This window comes from Phascolarctos cinereus, unplaced genomic scaffold, assembly GCF_003287225.1.
Source record: "Phascolarctos cinereus isolate Bilbo 61053 unplaced genomic scaffold, phaCin_HiC Scaffold_3;HRSCAF=262, whole genome shotgun sequence".
NCBI classification, from domain to species: domain Eukaryota; kingdom Metazoa; phylum Chordata; class Mammalia; order Diprotodontia; family Phascolarctidae; genus Phascolarctos; species Phascolarctos cinereus.
Window position 1 is genome coordinate 231,621,741 of NW_027555736.1, and position 19,877 is coordinate 231,641,617.

The 19,877-nt window shown below is 37.0% G+C and overlaps 1 protein-coding gene across 1 annotated transcript in view; it reads right to left on the reverse strand.

Moving 5' to 3' along the window:
* SIPA1L1 (signal induced proliferation associated 1 like 1) overlaps positions 1 to 19,877 on the reverse strand; it is a 356,976-nt gene that overhangs the window by 128,687 nt on the left and 208,412 nt on the right. Inside the window, 3 exon segments of the mRNA XM_020986377.2 lie at positions 320 to 508; positions 6,067 to 6,197; positions 16,329 to 18,131. Coding sequence (XP_020842036.1) covers positions 320 to 508; positions 6,067 to 6,197; positions 16,329 to 17,829 — 1,821 coding nt within the window. The 5' untranslated portion in view covers positions 17,830 to 18,131.

Genomic DNA, 19,877 nt, shown 5'->3' on the forward strand with positions numbered 1-19,877 from the left:
AATTCCTAGCAGTTGGCCTAGCAGCACCCAAACCCAACTGTTTCTTTTCTGGCTTCATATATTATATGTACACATATATATTACAGTTCCCATTGAATTCAAGCTTCTAGCTGACTTAAGTTCCATATTCACTGGATGTCCATAGGGTACTTTATGTTTACCATGCTCTGGGGCTCAGGATAACAACTCTGTTCACTTTGTTACATTTACCAGTCCTTTCCCTCTTTCCTAGAAGGAATGAGATATCTTAAACATATTAATAACGACAAATGATTTCTACTAATAGTAAAGGAATATTATCTTCCAGAATTTCACTCACCCCTTGTTCATCTAGTTTCATGAGCTGTTCTGTGACTTTGGGGGTGTTAAAGGCCAACCTGAGACACTGAACATTGAGCTCAGGAATTACATGCTCTAGTACTTCCTTCAAAGGCAGTCCTCGAGCTGTACAATGCTTTGCAGTTGAAGGGATGGCATCTTCTAGCACAGCACCTCTTAATGTCAGGAGCTGGAAGAAAGAAATACATTCTGGTAATACCCCTCCGATATCCCGGTATACCTCAAAGATCTTTATTACATAATTTGGCAATCTGAACCAAGCCATACAATTGCATGGATGGGATGGATTATTTTTGACAGATTAAATAGAGAAAGGAAGAAGAATTAAAGAGATAGCATGAGAAACACATGTTAACATTTATGAACAAAAAGATGGGGAAAATATTTTAAAAGTGACTTAGTTGAAAACAATATAAAATGGGGTATCTAGAAGAGTATGTGAGAATAAAATATAATTTAATAAGTTGCTAAATTAAAAAAAAATTTATATGGCTTACTACTGCTTACTGAATTTCAAATCCCTGTGCAAACCCCTATGGCATTTAAGGCACTCCACAATTGGGTCTCATCCTACATTTCCAAACTTATATTACCACTTCCCCCACAGCAAACATTGTACTACAGCCAAAGTTGACTACTTCTAGCTCCCCAGAAGCCCAAAGACTGAGCTTTTATGCCTCCTTTGCTAATCTTTGCTTACACAATTCACTGTATCTGGAACACTTTACTTCATGGTCTTTGCTTGCTGAATAAAAATTATATTTAAAGTCACCTTAATGCATACCCAAACTATATCTCACTTTCTTTATTAATCTCTGCTTAATTTTTCCCTTTCTCCCTTTCTTCTTAGCTTCCATCCACTGATAACAACCTTATCAAATTCATAAAGTATTTTCTTTCATAACTCAAATAAACTAATGATAAAATACTGTGTAATGCAATAATGTTTCCTTTTTTTCTGTAAACTATAATTTCTAAGAGGGCAAGAATTGTAGCTTAACTAAACTTTGTATTTCCCCAAAACCCTTGGTACGGTGTTTTGCACACAGTCGGCACTTAATAAGTTTTCACTGAATTGTGATCAACCAAAAAGTAAAACATAAAGCCATATTAGCTTTATTTAAAGCTGGCTCACTAAGAGGATATTAATTTTAATCTAATTAGAACAAGTTAGCGGCATAACCCTCAAATATAAACCTCTTCTGTCCTTTCCCCTTTTCTTAAAAGGCCTTCTTTCTCTTCAGATGGAATGTGCCTTTAAGTTAACAGAAGAGTCAAAGGGAAATTCCTATGTATTAATGACAAGCTCCAGAAGAGTGAATGCTCCTCAGGCATAAACCCTAATGGAGTCTCAACTCCCAGGAAATGCCATGTACCACTTGTTAATCTAAGTTAAGTATTGCCTATGGAGGGAGAAAAAGATTTGGAAAAGATAAAATCAATGCGCCGGCTTATACTAATCCTCATACATGAAGAAGAGACTTGTGCTATTTGTAGTGAGCATATCTGATTAGCATATTTCCACTTTCATTTGCATGTGATTTTTCACACAGTGCTGGTGATGTGAAAAACTTTGTTCTCACTACTTAATATCTAATTCTGACAAAAATAGATCCTTTCTTTTTCACACAGGAATAGCAGAATAACCCAGCTAGTATGGTCTTTCCTTTTGCTCTGTAATAGACCATAGGAACTGAGGCCACAAACATCCTCTATTTTACTATTCTCAAATACTATCCTAGTAGTTTATTAAGTGCATCATGGGCAACAGGAAGACAAAGAGTTACTTTCACAAAAGATGAAGTCTATGGGGAAAGACGAGGAAAAGAATGACCCTCCTTTTACATAATTACTTTTGCTCTTAGTAATTTCCAAGTCATTAGCGTTATCAATGACTAGGGCCATATCTTTCAGAGAACAAAGTAAGTCAAAAAAGTCTCTGTGCTACAATGTGAAAATGGCTTATATGAACCTGAAATAAGGTGACCTGAGTTCAAACCAAGCCTCGTAACTTCACCAACTGCGAGACCTTGGGCATGTCACTTTACAGCTGATTTGCCTCAGATTCCTCACCTGCTGTAATTCCCTGATAATATATAGGAGATGGCTTAGTAGAAAGACCACTAGCCTGAGGGCAAGAAGCTCTGTCATTTACTCATGTTTTGACTAAGATTGTTAACATCTTTGATACTCTACTACAGACCCTCATCTGTAAAACCAGGAAAATAATCTCCCTACTGATTACCTCATAAGTTTCTTCATAAAGCAAATAAGATTATGCATGGAGAAATGATTTGAAAATAAAGTGATAGAACAAAAGTAAGATATATCGTTTGTTGCCTTTGATAAGGTTTATGTAGGCTCACCTTTCCTCTTCATTAAATGACCCACAAATATACAGGTATGGTAGTAATCCAACTACAATCTTACTAGTTTTTATTCTAGGAGAATTTCAAACAAATGAAAAGGTAGATTAAACAGTTACTAACTCCATGCAAATTATTTCCAAATCTATTCAATCCTAGTCTTTCTGTTGAAACCCCGTCCCTCAAACCAAATGCCTCAGGACATCACAAATGGGATGCCCTGTGAGCATCTCAAATTCAACATGTCCAAAAAAGCCCATCATCTTTCCCCAAAACATTCCCCTCTTCTGAGCTTTCCCATTACTATCAAGGGGACTGCCACCTTTCCAGTTCCTGAGGTTCACAACCTCATTCCTCTCTCTCACAAACCTTACGCATTATCTCATCAGTTGCCATCTCTTATACATTATTCCTCCACAGCATCTCTCATATATATCTCTTTCTCTGTCGTTCCTCATCTAAACTACTGCAATAGCTTCCACATCTATCACTCCCCCTTGTCTTTACCCACTCCAATAGATCCTCCACATTCAGTGCCAAGTCTGACCATGTCACCCTTCTGCTCAATAAACTCCATGGCTCACCATAATTTCTAGGGTTAAATATAAAATATGTTTGAATTTAAATCTCTTCACAATCTAATTTCTTCCCATCTTCGTAATATTCTTACATTGTTACATTCTACTCTCCTCCATATATTCTATCATCAAGCCAAACAGGCTTTCCTGCTGTTGTTCTCTATACACAATCTTCCCTCTCTTGCCTCTGTGACCATACTGGCAATCCTCCATGCCGAGGCCCATTCTCTATCATCTGAATTCAGATTCCTGGTTTGCATTAAGACTCATCTCAAGTGCTACATCTTCCAGAGCGTCTCTCTCTACTCCTCAGGGGCTGGTGCTATCTTCTTTAGGGTTAGTGTTCTAGGTGACACTCTATGTGCTGGAGTCAGAGGACCCAAGTTCAAATGTAGCCACAGATACCTACTAGCTGTGTGACCTTGGGAAAGTCAGTTAACCTCTATTTGCCTCAGTTTCTTCACCTGTAAAATGAGGTTAATAATAGTACCTACCTCCCAGGGTTGTTGTGTGGACCAAATGGGATAATAATTTTAAAATGTTTAGCACAGTGCCTGTCACACAGTAAGCACTATAAAAATATTAGTAATTATTATTATCGTTGTTATTAGTATTAGTGGTAGTATTATTGATGAATGTTAGATGAATCAATACTGAATAAATTGACTTCTCAGAGGATTTTGTATTTGAAGCACTGTTGTATAGTCCATCTTTGTCACAATAACACAGACAACCTTTTACCAACATCATTGTTATAGCAGGTTTATATGGTAAAGAGAGATCTTAAAAAACATCCTGCCTAATTCTTTCCCAATTTGTTGAAGATCATAGTAACGCAAATGTCACCAAATGGAGTTTTTCAACTATTGCTAATCCTTAGGAAACCAAAAATTACAGTTCAAAGTTTCCAAGAATGGCTGTTCTACATTTGGTCTGCATCTGCCAACAAGCTGAATTTGAAGTATTTAATTATAAAAATAAAGCTCCAACAAAAAACAATTATGTTCAATGAACTTTATTTGAACTGTTAATTCTAATATCAAAGGCTAAGGAAAGTGGCTCTAAAAGGAATCTCCAGGAATTCGGTGGAAGCAGAGTACCACTCAATGGAGCTTCAGTAAGAGTTAAAGGGTAGTGGGAGATCAAGGGCCAACGTATTCACAAAGGCATTCCAAACAAATCATGAATGGAGAAGTAGAGGGAACAGTAAGAATTACAGAAAGGACATAAAAGCCTCAAAAATGAGCAGAGAGAAGAAAAGATTTTCCTTTTGTGGGGTGAGGGAAGAAGGAAGTGCAATCTGTAATCAAATCAATAGGCATTTGTTCAATGCCTACTATGCGCTGTGCAAGGGAGAAAATGGAACTCATTGTGAATAGCCTTTATTTTCTCAATACACTGTGAGGTGATGTCCTCAGCTTAGAGGAAGGGGAAGGTAGAGGGAAAAAAAAGAGATTAGGAATAGAGTCAATTAGACCTGGTTTAGAAACCTGACTCTGACCCTTACTAGCTGAATGACTCTCTGAGCCTCAGTTTCCCCATCTGTAAAATGGGGGTAATGGTACCTGGAGTAACTTCACAGGGCTGTCAAGAGGTTTAAACCTATATAAAATACTTCACAAAGCCTTAAAGCACTGTGTCCAGTTAATACTAATAATAATAACAATAATAATTGGAAACATTTACATAGTGCTTATAGACACTGTGCTAAGCACTTTAGAATTATTATCTCATTTGATCTTCTCAACAACCTAGAGGTAGGTGCTCTTACTATCCCCATTTTGCAGATGAGGAAACTGAGAAGTTAAGTGACTTTTCCAGCTAAGTAAATGTCTGAGCCTGAATTTGAACTCAGGTCTTTCTGACACCAGTCCCATCCCAAAACATAAAGCAAAACTCAATAGCTTTTCTTTTTCTTCCTTTCTTTCTTTCATTCTTTCTTTGTTCCTTCTTTCATCACCCATTCATTGGGTAGCTATATGTTCAATATATACTGAGTACCTACTAAGTTATTTGTTTGTTTTTTTAAATGATAGCTATCTGATCCTCCAGGTAAAAAAAAAAAAGATATTCTAAAATCCCATGCTAGAAATTTCTGGTAATGATAAATCAAAGAAAGGTTAGAGACTGTGCGAACAGAATGCTACATTATAAGTGATTTAAACTTTGTGCCACATGAATACAGAGAAAGTAGACTGCTTAGCTGGGGTGATTAGGGAAGGTATCATGGACAGAGTGGAAATTGTTAGCAGACGAATCTTAATCTTGGAATCAGAAAAGTTGGATTCTAGTCTTTTCTTTGACATTCTCACTGAGCTTTAGCTCTGTCAACAATATGGAAATACTCTTCCTTGTTCCAACCATCTGCCAGGGTTGTAAACTAGAAATGGACTGTAGGTATCTCACTAGTACTACAAAAATGTTAAGGTGCTGTTGTCGCTGGTATGCCAGGGTCTTTGATGATGAGTACGTTCTCTTTCTGTCACCTAACATCTTAAGTGTGCACGTGGCTAGAAAGAAGATATAGTGAAGAGGGAAGGAGCAGAGCAACCGCTGGTATTTCTATGCATCACTGACCATTAAGTTAGGTGGATAGATTACATACTATCTGTATGGCATAAGAATGATGTTAACATGTTCTGATGCAAATATGCAGAAGTAGCTAATGGATTATCACACGTAAATATCTATGTGATGTTAAGTAAAACTTCAATTACGATGCAACAACACTTCTAATTATTACTAGTTCCTATTAAACCTCAAGTCTCTCATTTATAGCTTACCTCACTAGTTCTGAAGATTATTCGATAGTTGTATGGTGGTCCATTTTCTTTTAGTTCTTCTGGCTTTTCTCTTCGAATGCTCACAGCCACAGGACCCAGGTTCTCATCTGCTCCAAAATAGTTCCAGTGTTCTAAAGCAAAATGAAAAAAAAAAAGCCATTTTTTACACCACGTTGTAGAAATAGCATGCTTCACTCAAAGATCAACATTGGGGGGAAAAATTCTATACCAAAAGGCTATACACATATTTAACAAAATATAATACATAAAAACATCTAATGTAATTCCAAGAACCTATTCAGTTACTCTGGCTCAACTGAATTCACAAACATCTATTAGGTGCAGGGTCCTGTGCCAGACAGTGGAAATACAAAACTGGAAAAAAGGGACAGTTCTGATCTGGGCCTTTAAGAAAGAAAAGGATGGTAGTAGGTAGAAATAAGCAAAGGATTCTGCACAGGGGATAAGAAGGGAAGTGGTCAAATAGGAAAAAAAATCTTTGTATCAAATTTCTCTAATAAGGATTTGTATTCAAGAAATGTAAACAATTAATAGTATATATGAGACTAATAGCCATGCCCCAATAGTTAAGTGGTCAAAGGACATGAACAAAATTTCTCAAAAGAAGAAATGGAAAGTATTCATAACTACATGAAAGAATGCACCAATCACTAATAAGAGAAATGAGAATCAAAATAACTCCGAGGTTCCATCTCACATCCTGAAAACTGAATGAACAGATGAAAAATGACAATATTCAATGTTAGAGGGATTGTGGAATGACAGGTGCACTAATACATTACCGGTAAAACTTTAAAACGGTATAACCATTTTGGAAAACAATCTGGAATTATGCAATAATTTCTAACATTAGTCCATAAAATGTCCATACTAGAATGTCTCTTTGAACCAGAGACTCCATTATTGGGGTTATACTCCAAGGAAATCGCTGATAAGTAAAAAGTTTCCATATACACCAAAATATATATAGCAGTGCCTTTTTTTTTTAATAGCAAAGAATAGGAAACAAAGAATTCCCATTGCAGAATGGCTAAACAAACTGTGGTATACAAATGTAACAAGAGAATACTACTGTGCTGTAAAATCACCGAGGTGATGAAAACAGAGAAGTATGGAAAGATCTACATGAAATGACAAAGTCAAGTAAGCGGAGGGAAGAAAACAACACACACAGTAACTACAGCAAAGCAAACAGAAAGAACAACTACATCCCCAAACTGAAAAGTGAATGCAACAAAATTAGAAAGATCAAGTAGGACTCAAATAAAGAGATATGAGAAAACACCCCCAACCTACCCATTCACCAAGGTGTGAGGTCCACAGGTTACACTGTAGCCTGTGAACAACGTACATGTTTTCAGACTTTTCTATATACTAATCAGCTGTGCTGATTATTTTTCCCTCTATAAAAAAAATACTATGTGTTATATAAGGATGGCTCTTGGGCAGAAGCAAGGGAAAGGATATTTGAGATAATTATGATGAAAGAAACAAAAGATAGTAGTAAAATCTTATATAAAAAAGCAATGGGAAGAGCATGAATTCCTGGCACAGAGGATGGTCTAAGGGAAAGTAGAGGCAGGAGAGAGTGTAACTAGATATGAAGATAGCTTTAGAGTTCACAACCAGTAAGATATAAAGGACTAGAATTGAAGCTGAAATGATAGCATGAAACCAAAGTTTAGAGGATTTTAAATACTCTCAACATGACAGGCTGAGAAGTCTGCACTTCATCCTATACACAACAGAGAGCCAAGTAAAGATATCTGACCAGCTAGGTGGCAGTCAGAGCTGTGCTTTAGGATAATTATTTTGGTATGAGAAAGAGGGATTAGAGAAGGGGGAGAAGAGAGGTAGGGAGAACAGTTAGATGATTTTAATAGCCCTTGTGAGAGATGAGTGATGAGAATCTGAACTAGGTTGATAGCAAGGAAAGTGTGAGACACAAAAACAGAGGGACAGGTATAAAGGGCGAATCATTAAGCCAGATTAACTAATTAGATGAATGGAGTCAGCACGGGAGAGTAAAAAGAAAAAGAACTCTGTTCATCTTAACTGTGATCTCTAATTCCTCCATCCCTTAATTCTTTCCAGGGCCATTATCCTTGCAGTGGCGATTTGTGACATAGGATATAACTTTCCACCTATCCCCATTTTGATCCGTCACCAGTTATCTTGACCTTTGTCTAGCCACTGGACTGGTATGACTCAGGAGGAGAGCTTGAGGCTGATGACTCCGCATAGCTCTGCCTCCCTCAAATCCAATTCATGTGCAAATCAAGACATCATTCTTGTGATGTCATTGGTCCTCTCTGGAATGCTAAATATCTCCTCTATAGGCATTTCAGTGGCACACCCAATATTTAAAAATATATTATCTCCACCACTGACCCCCTGAGTCCAGTATTACAGTTTCGACTACTTATTGTGCATTGCTACCTGAATATGCATTCTCAAGCTCAAGAAGTCCAAGATCATACGCATCATTCATTTTCCCCAAAAACTATTTCTTCCTCTTGACTTTACTATTTTTATTAGTGGAAATAGTCCTAGTCATCAAGGCTTAAAAGCTTTTGACTCTTCTTCCTCGCTTCACACCTCACATCCAAATTTTGTCCAATCCTATGTCCAATCCAAACCTCCAATGTTTCTTGCACCTAATCTCTCTGATTTCCAATACCATTCATTTCTTTTTGGACTTCTGACCTGAGTTCTTCCTACCATTCACCTCCTCAACATCCTTTCCTTTCCTGTCCTGGTGAATAGAGCTAGAGGAATTCACACAATCATGCTGACTGAATAACATGAATTTAAAATATACCTATCCACAAATAAGCCCTAGCTACAGCAAAGCAATCCTTTTACCCTTCACTGATTGATTACTTATTAATAAATATTTCAATTCAATAAACATTTATTAAGTACCTACTGTGTGCTAGGCATTGTGCTAAGTGCTGGGGATACAAAAACGAGGCAAAAGACAGTCCCTGACTACCTAGCACCACCAAACTTTCTTTTCTCTTCAAATCTCCCACACTTCCACCTCTTTCCTCTCAGCTGAATACCAAGCCTCTACTTTACTGAGAAAAGTAAGGAAATTCAGTATAAGACTCTTCTATCTTTCATCTGAAAACCCCTTGTATCATCTTCTATTCTCTCCTCCTTTTCCCCAGTTGCATAATGAGGTGGTCTTTCTCTTTACAAAGGCCAATCTCTATACACTGAGCTAGAGATTGCATCCTTAATTATCCCTTCTCTCTTTAATGCTCAACCACTCTTGATTCTACTGGTTACTACCTTCCTTCAAATGTTATGAAAGTTTCCCACATACTTAGGGGGGAAAAAAACCTTCAATAAACCCTTCCTTCCCTTTCTTCATCAAATCCCTAGTAGTAGTTGTCCTAGGATCTAACTGCTTCTAACACTTTTCCTCTTTTTCCTTCTCCTTTTCTCTCCTCTCTTTCAACTCTTTGTAATCTGGCTTCCAATCTCATCACTCAACTAGAACTGCTCTCCCCAAATGACCAATGATCTCTTAAAGGCCAAACCTGATGATCTTTTCTGTGTTCTCAATCTACTTAAATTCTCTACTGCATTTGACACTACTGACCAAACTGTCCTGGATACTCTCTCTTCTCTAGGATTTCAGAACATCACTTTCTCCTATTTCTTCTACTACTTGTCTAGCCACTTCTCAGTCTCCTTTGCTGACTCATCAGCCATTCTAGCCTCATTGGGTATTACTCCCTCCCCTTCACTCTGTGATCCAGTCAAATTTGCCTTCTCTGTTCCTAAAACACCACACTCTATCTCCCAATCTCTGTGTCTCTTCAATGACCATCGTTCCATGTTTGGAACACACTGTCCTCACCTCTGCCTCTCACAAAATCCCACTTTTCAGCCATTCCCCAATTGATGAGAATCCCAGCAATTTCCAGTTCCTTCTACAAGTACCTCCTTCTACATGAAGCCCTTACTGAATTTTTATTGACTGTCTAAATCTGTCAGTATCAGTCTTGTCTACAGTATCTTTCCCTTTCTAATGTCTGCCTCCTTTAATCCATCCTTTATAAGGCTTCTGAATAATTCTCCTAAAGCAATTATTATTCTTCCGCTCAAAAATCTGCAATGATTTTATCCAAAAAATGTCCAAACTCATCAAACTGGCATTCAGGGTTCTCTTTAATATGGCCTCATTTTATCATTACCAACTGATCTTCTACTAATCCCCTAACATTTATGTCCCAATCAAAATGCATTGCTCACTGTTCTTCAAACATTCTCTAGGCTTTCTAAATTCCCCATCTTTTCCAATGCTGTATCCACTACCTAGAATATACTTCCCCTGTCAAAATCTTATACTTCAAGATTCAATTGAAATGTCACCTCTTCAATTAAGTTTTTTTTCCTGGATCTTCCCAAGTAGATATAATCCCTTCCTCTTCTGAAAGTCTATAGAATTTTGTACTAATCAAAGGAGTTTTACCAACTCAGCTTTGTCTTTATCTCAGTTACTCCTGGTTGGTGTATTCAAAGGGTGCCAGGAATCCACTTATACTAGAATGAAACATTCGTCAAGTTCTCTTTATCTCTCCTGGGTATAAAAACAGCCCTGATCGCCCCAGACCATGAGAGAGGCTGGTTTCCTAGATCTAAAATGCTGTGTAGCTTCATTTCAAGAATACCAAATAAAGAATGAGATCAGGTTGATAGTGAAATGTTATCACGAAACAGATACCATATATCAGTTATGCGTGACAGTATTATATATCTGTGAGAAAGGTAGACAGACAATAATGCTTAAAATTAACATCCCATAATTAGATCAACTGCGTATAGAGGCTATGTCTCTATTCTTTGAAATCTTGGACTACTCAAGGTATTGAATAAATCTTTTAAAACAGAATTTCAATAACATATTGAGGCATCATGGTGGCCTGGAAAGAAGGATCAATTTGGAGTCAGTGGTTGCTGAATGTAAGTCATTTAATCATTCTGGGTTTTTAGTTCATTCATCTGCAAAATGAAAGGTTTAGATTAGACCGACTTTTAAAGTTTTGTCTAGTTCTCAATTTATGATCCTTTGATCTTAATACTTCAGGGATGTCTGACTTAATCAGATTGTGGACTTTTGGATCAATACTACCACCACTCTACACCTGAGTAGACTTTCATTATGACTTGACAAAAATTCACCCTCTGTTGTCAGCCCTTTAGCAGCAAACATAGGTTGATTCCTGAAAAGTACACCACTACTAACCTATCCTGAAAGTCTCTCCAACCTGGTAGGATTCCCCAAAGCCTACACTCTACCTACATGGTCTTCAAGAACCCAGGGTCACCTCCACAACCTGGGAAAATTAATAATTTAATTGAAATTTCATATTAATTTTCTGTGATTTCATATCAAATATGAAGGTGCTGAGGCTTCAACTTTACTGTGACAATTTTAAAAAATCAAAATCTTTCATTTTACCTAGAAGCTAGGTCACATGACACTTAGAGATGTGCTATTAAAACGCTCGCTGCTAATGTTTTTTTTCTTTTTTTTACTGCTAATGTTTTAGAAAATATTTTTAGGCAATATTGGGTACTCGAAAGTCAGAGGATGATACCATAATAACTTTATTCTTATTTTTCTTTAAAATCATTTCACTATTAAAACACTTTCCAGAAAAATAAAATCAGACAAATACTATTCATGTTTAACAGCCTTTTTACTACATACTTCCTGTACTGAGGCACCCAAATCACTAACTCCATTAGTTGCTTTGGCAGCAATATCCTATAAGAACTTCAATATAGATTAATTACACTTATATAAAATTGCTTCTATACATCTCAATTAGTACCAAATAGTGTAACTGTTCCTTGTAATCTGCTTCACTTTCTTAGAATTAACTAAGTCAATGACAGTCTATAACATTAATAAGGAAAGCTTAGAATCAGTAGCAATCTTCTGGCCCACAATTCTGTCAAATGTAGCTTATATCCTACATTACCATGGTGGAAGCAGCAAGAGGCAAGCTTTCTAGAACACAGGATAAAATGCAATGTCGTGGAAAGAGAAGTAGCTTTGAAATTAGAAGACCTGGGTTCAAATTTCACTTCTGACAATTACAACCTATTTGACCTTGGGCCAAGTAATTTATTATCTATGAGCCTCCATTTCTTCTGTAAAGTTAGGGGAATGGAAAATGACTTCTGAGGTATCTTTCGGCTCTATATCTTTTGTTCTGTGAAATGAAATGAAATGATTGAATAATGGATTTTATTTTTACTCCTGTAATGATTTTTTACCCTAGAGAATTTGTCCCAATTACCACAGTGGATGTTCCTTCAAAGATAAATATCCCAAAACACTGAACGCCAATCAAATGCAGCAGGACAATGGTTTAAAAACATCTGTGCAGAGTTGGCCCTGTACCACAGGATTCTCCTAGGGTGGCAATTATTGTTGCACATAATAATAGGCCAAGATATTCACAAAGTATACATTAACAATAGGGCAGTAGTATTTCATTCAACAGGTAATCTACACAAGGTAAAGCAAATGCCATGATAAAAACACATGGGAGGAGCCATTTTAGCTTTTAGGCTAATCACAACAGCTACATTCACAATCTTGCCGTTGAAGTCAGAATATTTACAGAGCTCATATGATAATTTTCACACTAATGTAACCAAAGATGGAGTTAAAAGAAATTCATGCAATATCCCAACATTCCTAAAGCTTTTTCTGTAATGGCACCATTCTTTCCCTACCTCTTAATCCATAAAATAAGAATAATGCCTTTCCTGGCAAGGGATGTTGTGACAGGATCTACAGTACTTTGTGAAACTTGGATATGAGCATTATACAAACAACAGAAAAACCATTCTAATATACACCACTGGAAAACTCAAAGATGACCTCACAAATAAAAGTAGCAAGCATTTGGCTCTGTCCCTGAATCAATATCAAGTTAACAGGAGGTGATCTGGCTTCTTTTATGCTCTGTATGCTTCTTTAGCTCACATGACCGTCACTTGCCAGGTAAGGGAGCTAAAAAAAAGCATATAGGAGAAAAGAAGGATAAATGGATCCTTAGTGTTTTCAAGCATCAATAATAGGGACAAGAATGAGAAGTAGGTTTTTGGAGATGGCCATTGGATGGCCAGGCTGAAAAAGAGGAACTAGATACAAACATAAATACTAGATCGTCTGGATTTGTGGCATAGTTACTTAAATGAGACTATTCTATAATGAGACCCACTAGCTAGGTAAACGTTCTTGGATACAGCCCTCAACGGAGCTGCCTTATGTTGACTTACTTCAGTGTTAGAGCAAGATTTACTATGTAATTACATGTGCAAAACTGCAACTCAGTGAAGTTGAAAGTTAGGACAAGGAAAGTAGAACAGTATAAAATAAAACACCCTAGAATTGAAAGAGAGCACTTCCTAACAGAATAGCATTCCTGAAAATGACTTCTGCTGCCACAAATATAAAGTGGGTTGGGGCAGATGAAGAGAAGAGTGAAGACTTGGGTGGAAGATGTGCTTTTTTAAAGAAACTGTTATTCTGAACTTGACAAACACCAACAAATAAGAACATTTTCACATAACAGAAAAAGAGGGTTGCATATGAAACTAAGAGCACCCTGTCCAGCTTATTTCCTTTAAAAAGAAATTAAATAAATTGAACATGTTAATTTCAAAGCTGTCTTGCTTATCTGAATCTCCCTCTGCTCTGCATTCTTTTAAATACGTCACTGATGCCATTTTTCTTTATTTGGTGTGGCATCACCATCACTCCACTGCCTGCTCCACCAAAATTGTAGCAAATAAACACAGTCAAGCAAAGCAACATATTGGCTATATCTGGAAATGTAGCCATCATTCTGCACCTCTGGGTTCATCACTCCCCTGTCAGAAGATGGGTCCTGTAGAGTCATGGGTGACCACTGCATTAGTCAAAGTGCTTAAGTCTTCAAAGCTGCCTTTCATTTTAGTGTTAAGGTCACTGAATACATATTCCCCTGGTTCTGCTCACTTTACCAGTTCACATAAGCCTTCCCAAGTTTCTCTGAATCCATCCCTTTCATAATTTCTTTTAGCACTATAATACTTTATTGTGCTCATATACGTTCAGTCATTCTCTAACTAATGGTTCTAGTATTTAGTTCCTTCCTACACTCAAAAAGTATTATTAATTTTTGTACATATGGGTACTTTTCTTCCCTCTGATCATTTTGCAGGATAAGCCTACCGGTGCCATCACTGGGTCAATGAGCGTATATACTTTGCTGCCTGCCTGAGAATAATTCCAAACTGTATTCCAGTATGGAGCACTACACAGCTCTACCAATAGTGCATTAGTATGCCCATTCTTACACAGCCCCTCCAATAATAGTTATGTTCTTTCTTTGTTATCTTTGTCAATATGATGGGTGTAAGGTAGAACTTCTGAGTTCTATTATTGGTGAGTTGTGACTCTTGTTTTTCGCCTAATTAATCCTTACTATTTGGGTACACTTTTATCCATCAGCCTTCACCCTAGTACAGCCCTACTCCAATGCTTCATTTCAGAATAAAGATAACTCTAGATTAAGGCTATAACAGTCAAGCACAATCTCAGAAGTTCATACTGAATCAGAAAGGTTTCAAGTATGGTTCAGGGACAGATTGCATCCTTGCTAAAAATGAGTATAACTAGGTTCAAAGAAGCTCATTACAAAAGGCCATCATATAACTCAAATTACTTAAATACAGGAACTCGTGATGTCTATCATCTCAAGTGCTGAGGGGTCATGATTACCAGAGTAGGGAATACTCATTGCAAACAAATAATGGACCTTCTACAGTACTAAAGTTGGAAGTATTTGTTCTAGTCTTATGTTTGAGCAGGTGAACAAAACTGTAAAGGAAGACCATTTTGTTATGGATTTGGATAGGAAAAACATTCGTAGAAACACAGGACTGTGGTGCCTACCTACACACAAGAACATAAATGAACAATGATTAAATATAAAAAAAAAATCCTAACAGAAAGAAGAGCAACATGGCAGATGACCAATGCATGGAAATTACATTTATGATTCACTTTTGCACGGCAATAGCATAGAGATAAGTTAATTACAAAATAATTTTAGAAAATGAGCTGCAGATACTTCTAAGACAACATCTCTCATATTTAAATGCCAGCCTAGGAAATCTGAAGTTAAAATGCATTCAAATAAGATCATATCTGAATTAGACTCTTGTTCCAAAATAGCTTACCTAGAAAAACAACAAGTTATTTAAATAGGTACAAGCATCCTGGATATTGCAAATAATGACTACAGCTAGTCAAAGGACAATGTTTATATGACTGCAATAAAGATTTCTGGTCAACATATGAAGTAAAAAAAGCATGTGTACACACATGCAAAAGTATAAAGTAGCCTCCTACAATTTCTCAAAATTGGTAAGACTAAGCTTTTGCTACTTAATTCTAATCAAAATGATTATTACAGAGCATTTATAATTCGTTTTGCTTTTTAGCAAAGTAAGGAAAACAAATGCTTTTTTTTTTCAAACAAAAGAATATCTAGACAAGGTTGCACGATTGTGTGACTAAGCTTTCTTGCAATGAGAGATTTAAAAAGAAGAGACCTGCTCTGTACTTTAAGTTCATCAGTATCATTTCATTTCATTTAGCATAGAGAGTGAGAGGAGTATGAATTCAACAGTATTAATTCAAAAATTCATTTGAGAACAAGCAAATCAAATATAATCTCACCAATCTTCAGACTACCTTTGTTCGATGGGGAGTTCGATCTTGTTCCTAAGCAGTTAAAAGCCAAGAAGGTTAAAGTGGGTGTTTCAAATATTTTCAATAACTTTTTAATGCTTGGAAACAACTACACACATCCTTAAGAGTGGCATGGCGGCATTTTCCTATTCAACAGATGCTTAAAGAGAGAATACTTCTATTCGTTTAGTTGCCACATGGAGAATTCGCACTAAAAATCAATCTGTGAATTTTTCCATGTGAAAAGCAAAAAGCACTAAATGTATTTTTTAAAATACTATGAAAGAACAGAAAAAAATTCCCACATCTGTTTTTACAGGAAATGATTGCTGAGCTACTTTGCTACTGAGAAAAATAAAAAATTCATAAGTTCTATCATTACATAGTGCCCAAAGCTCTCCTCTGATATAAAGAATTTAATATTTTGAATAAGTATAGCAAAATAAATTAATTAAAAACTACTTACCCTTCTGATAAAAAAATTTCCTATAATAGTACGCGCCGAGATCCACATGTTCCACAATGTATCTCTTTACTCTATCTAAATGCAATACCAAATTTTCCTTGGGCACTTCAAGTACAGCGACTCCTGCATTTGTGCAATGAGAGCTAAGAGTAGATTCAAATGAGGCACTTTCACTACTGAAGGAACCAGAATTTGATTTGGATAAACTGATCTTCCTTTCTCCTTCTCCGCCAATCTCATTTCGAAAGTATGGACAGCTCATTACAAGGTCATTACTCTTATCATCTCCCTGGTCCATGCTGAGGCTTCCTTTAGAATTCAAGTCCTCAGTACTGCCCATAGGCGAACTGAAACTTGCAGAGTGAGATAAAGGTCCAGACACTAAAGAAGCAACAGCAGCTGCAGATGCTCCTGTGGTCGTGTTTCTCCTTTTTATAACGTTGTGCCTGTTTATAATTGCCTCGTTCAAGTCAAACAATATGCTCTGGACATCATAGTGACCGAAACACTTTGGACAAGTCCAAGGCCTGACAGAGTCCTCTGATCGGTTGTCTTCGAGGTCTGATGATTTTCCAAGTTCCCCTTCACATCTGGCATTACGCAACTTACGAAAAATGGATGAGTCCCCTGTTTCTGACTTAGAACGCCTCTTGAGTGGTTTCTCCCTTTCCTTAAAAAGTCTAAGGTTCTCTCTCTGTGTGATTGGCCCATCTATCACGTCCAGAGAAAAGCCAGAACCCTTGCTTCCACTGGCTACCAGAAACTCACTCAGTTTTGTTGGAGTTGGGCCTCGCTGGTCAGATCTGTCTTCTTTGTACCCCTTCAACAAATCAAAAAAGCTTTCTCCTGAAGTACCTTGCTTATCTATTGATGATGTGCTACCATATTCCCTGTGCAGTGACGGACCAGTTTTGTACGTGGGTGAAATACATTCATCAAAGCTGTCCGCGTCAAGTTCACTTATAGTAATGTCACTGTTACTGCGCTGTCTTATTCTGCGAAGGGCTTTCCTAGGGGAACTAGGATAAGCTTCAGGCATGAGAAACCTGGAATCCATGTTCTCCGATTGTCTTGTTTTGCTTTTAAGAGTGTTCTGTATGCTTTTCAACATGGCAGAGTCACTGGAGTTGAGGTTAACCGAACTACCTTGACTTCCAGGACTGCCTTTGGAGGACAGGCTGTCAAGGCAGCTTGATGTCTCCATTTCTTGACTTGAACGGCTAGATTCTTTAACATTGTCCTTCCTTGGTGGCCAATCTGCAATCCTTGCCCTAACCCCCATCTTTGGGACCCCTGGAGTAGAGGTAATATGGTGGGAACCTTCACTTCGAGGGGGGCCCACAGGAGCCATGACAGAAGAACCCAAACTGCCATTCTGCGACCTGAAGCGTCGCATGTAGAAGTCATCAGTGTGAACCTTGGAAATCCCATCTGTTCCAACCATTGATGCTCTTTCAGTGGCAACAGGTCTTTCGGTCTGGGACCGCTTCAAGCTGGTCATGATTTAAAAGAGGTTAGTCTTAAATGACTACAGGAAGCATGATCATATCTTCTATTTACATGTATACTTCCCTTCTGAAGAATAGTTTCCAGAAAAAATAATGGTTGCATGAGACCTTGATCATTTTCTTCGAAGAGGTCAGATTATGCCTTGCTACCAGCAAACTAAAGATTCAGGTTTCAAATATATTAAAATCCATAAAAGTTACTGTACTAAAGTTTAACAGGTTGCTCTTCTCCAGAAAACTTGAATGGAGTTTACATCAAGAGATTCAGCAGCTTCCACAATCCAATCATTTTTCCCTAGAAGAGAAGGAAAGCATGAATTAGTAATTTCAGATAACTTCTAAAAACCAATACATAACTGCCCAAACTAGACAAATTAAAATAAAGATAGAATAAATGCCATATTAAATTCTACATTTCTCTGCAGAGAACAGTAAAGAGATATATACAAGATTTTACAAAAATCTTATTTAAAATTAATTAAGGATCTTGCTTATGCAGATATTAATTACACTACCCTAACAAGGGTGTAGGCCTCCAATGACTATTGATATTGAAAGACAAAAAAAACTCAGCTAAGTTATGTAAAAATAGGGTACAACCAATATAATTCAAGTGATTAAATGGACTAATTGCATAATCAGTAGTTTGAATAAACTAAAAACATTTATGCAACTGAATATAATAATCAACATCAGTAGGCACTACTTAATAGAAGGCAAACCTTGGAGTGAGGAAGACCTGACTCAAGTCCTTCCTAGCACTGGAACTGTTAAGATGAGCAAATTACTTAAAATTTCTGTGCCACAGGAAAATCTGACTTTAAGTTATAGAATGCAGCTGAGTGCACTGATGGAGAAGTTTTTACACTTGGATTACTCTATGCCAATGAAATTATAACTCTGCCTCAAAAAATAATCAGCTCTAATATAATAGCTTCTTTCTCTACAATTCAAAATTTATCAATTTGTTTCTATTTTACAGATTTCTATCTTGCTGTTTACACAAAACAAGAATATTTTTAAAAATCTTCAGCAATCATCTTCTTATGCCTAGTTCAGCACACTGAATGCCAGAAATATTTCACTCATTAACAAAATATTTTGCTCATTGACAAAATAAACATTTCCTATCAATAACCACTCCCTTCATCCCCCATCAGTTCAAAATTTTAAAGCAAAAATGCTCTCCAACACAAATCCTTATTGAATGATTATAAAGTATTATAAAAGAGTGCAGGTAAAGGGGTAGGAGTCAAGGGGGGGAAGGAATTGAGAGAATTTCCTAATAAACAATGCAGTCATGTTCTACAAGGACAAAAAAATCAGTATAAACGTCTGTACAGCTGTGACACCCTAAAACCAAAGCAGAAGATTGTTTTCGAAGACTCCACAAATTACACAAGATGTGGCCTTTATGTTCTTGCCAAATCCACGTTGGGAAAGATACTGCTGAACCAGCACTCCTTTCACAGAGAAGTATTATCTGCAAATCTCAGCTTCTGAAACCTTAGGTAAAAAAACATCACTGAGCCCTCTTCCACAGTAACAGGTACTCCACTTCAACAGTAATTAAGCATCCAGCTAGTCAGCCTTTTGCTTTGAAAATGCAGCACAATTTAATTTCACCAGCAGTACACAGCCAGGGTTTAAACAACCAGCTGCTATTTATAAGCAGGAACATTTAGGGGGTGTTTAAAAAATGCAAGCAGACTGCAGCGTACAAGGCAAGAGAGAGCAGAATACAGGGCTTGTGGCAACACTGGGTCTGCTCAGTCATTCAGATAAATGCCAACTGTTTTCACCTAACCTCTTTGTTGCCATCCTCTGTCAAAAAGATAATACTTTTGCATAGCTATGTAATTAAATCTAACTCGATGCTTTCCGGCTATTTCTTTTGCTAAATGAGTATTATTTAGCTTATAGTTTATACTGCCAACTTCCACCAATCAGATCCTACCATTTCGAATTTTAAGCTTTCAAACAGAACAGTGAACTCTCAATGTAGAAGTGGAACCTAATCTAGTCAGCATGCATTACACTA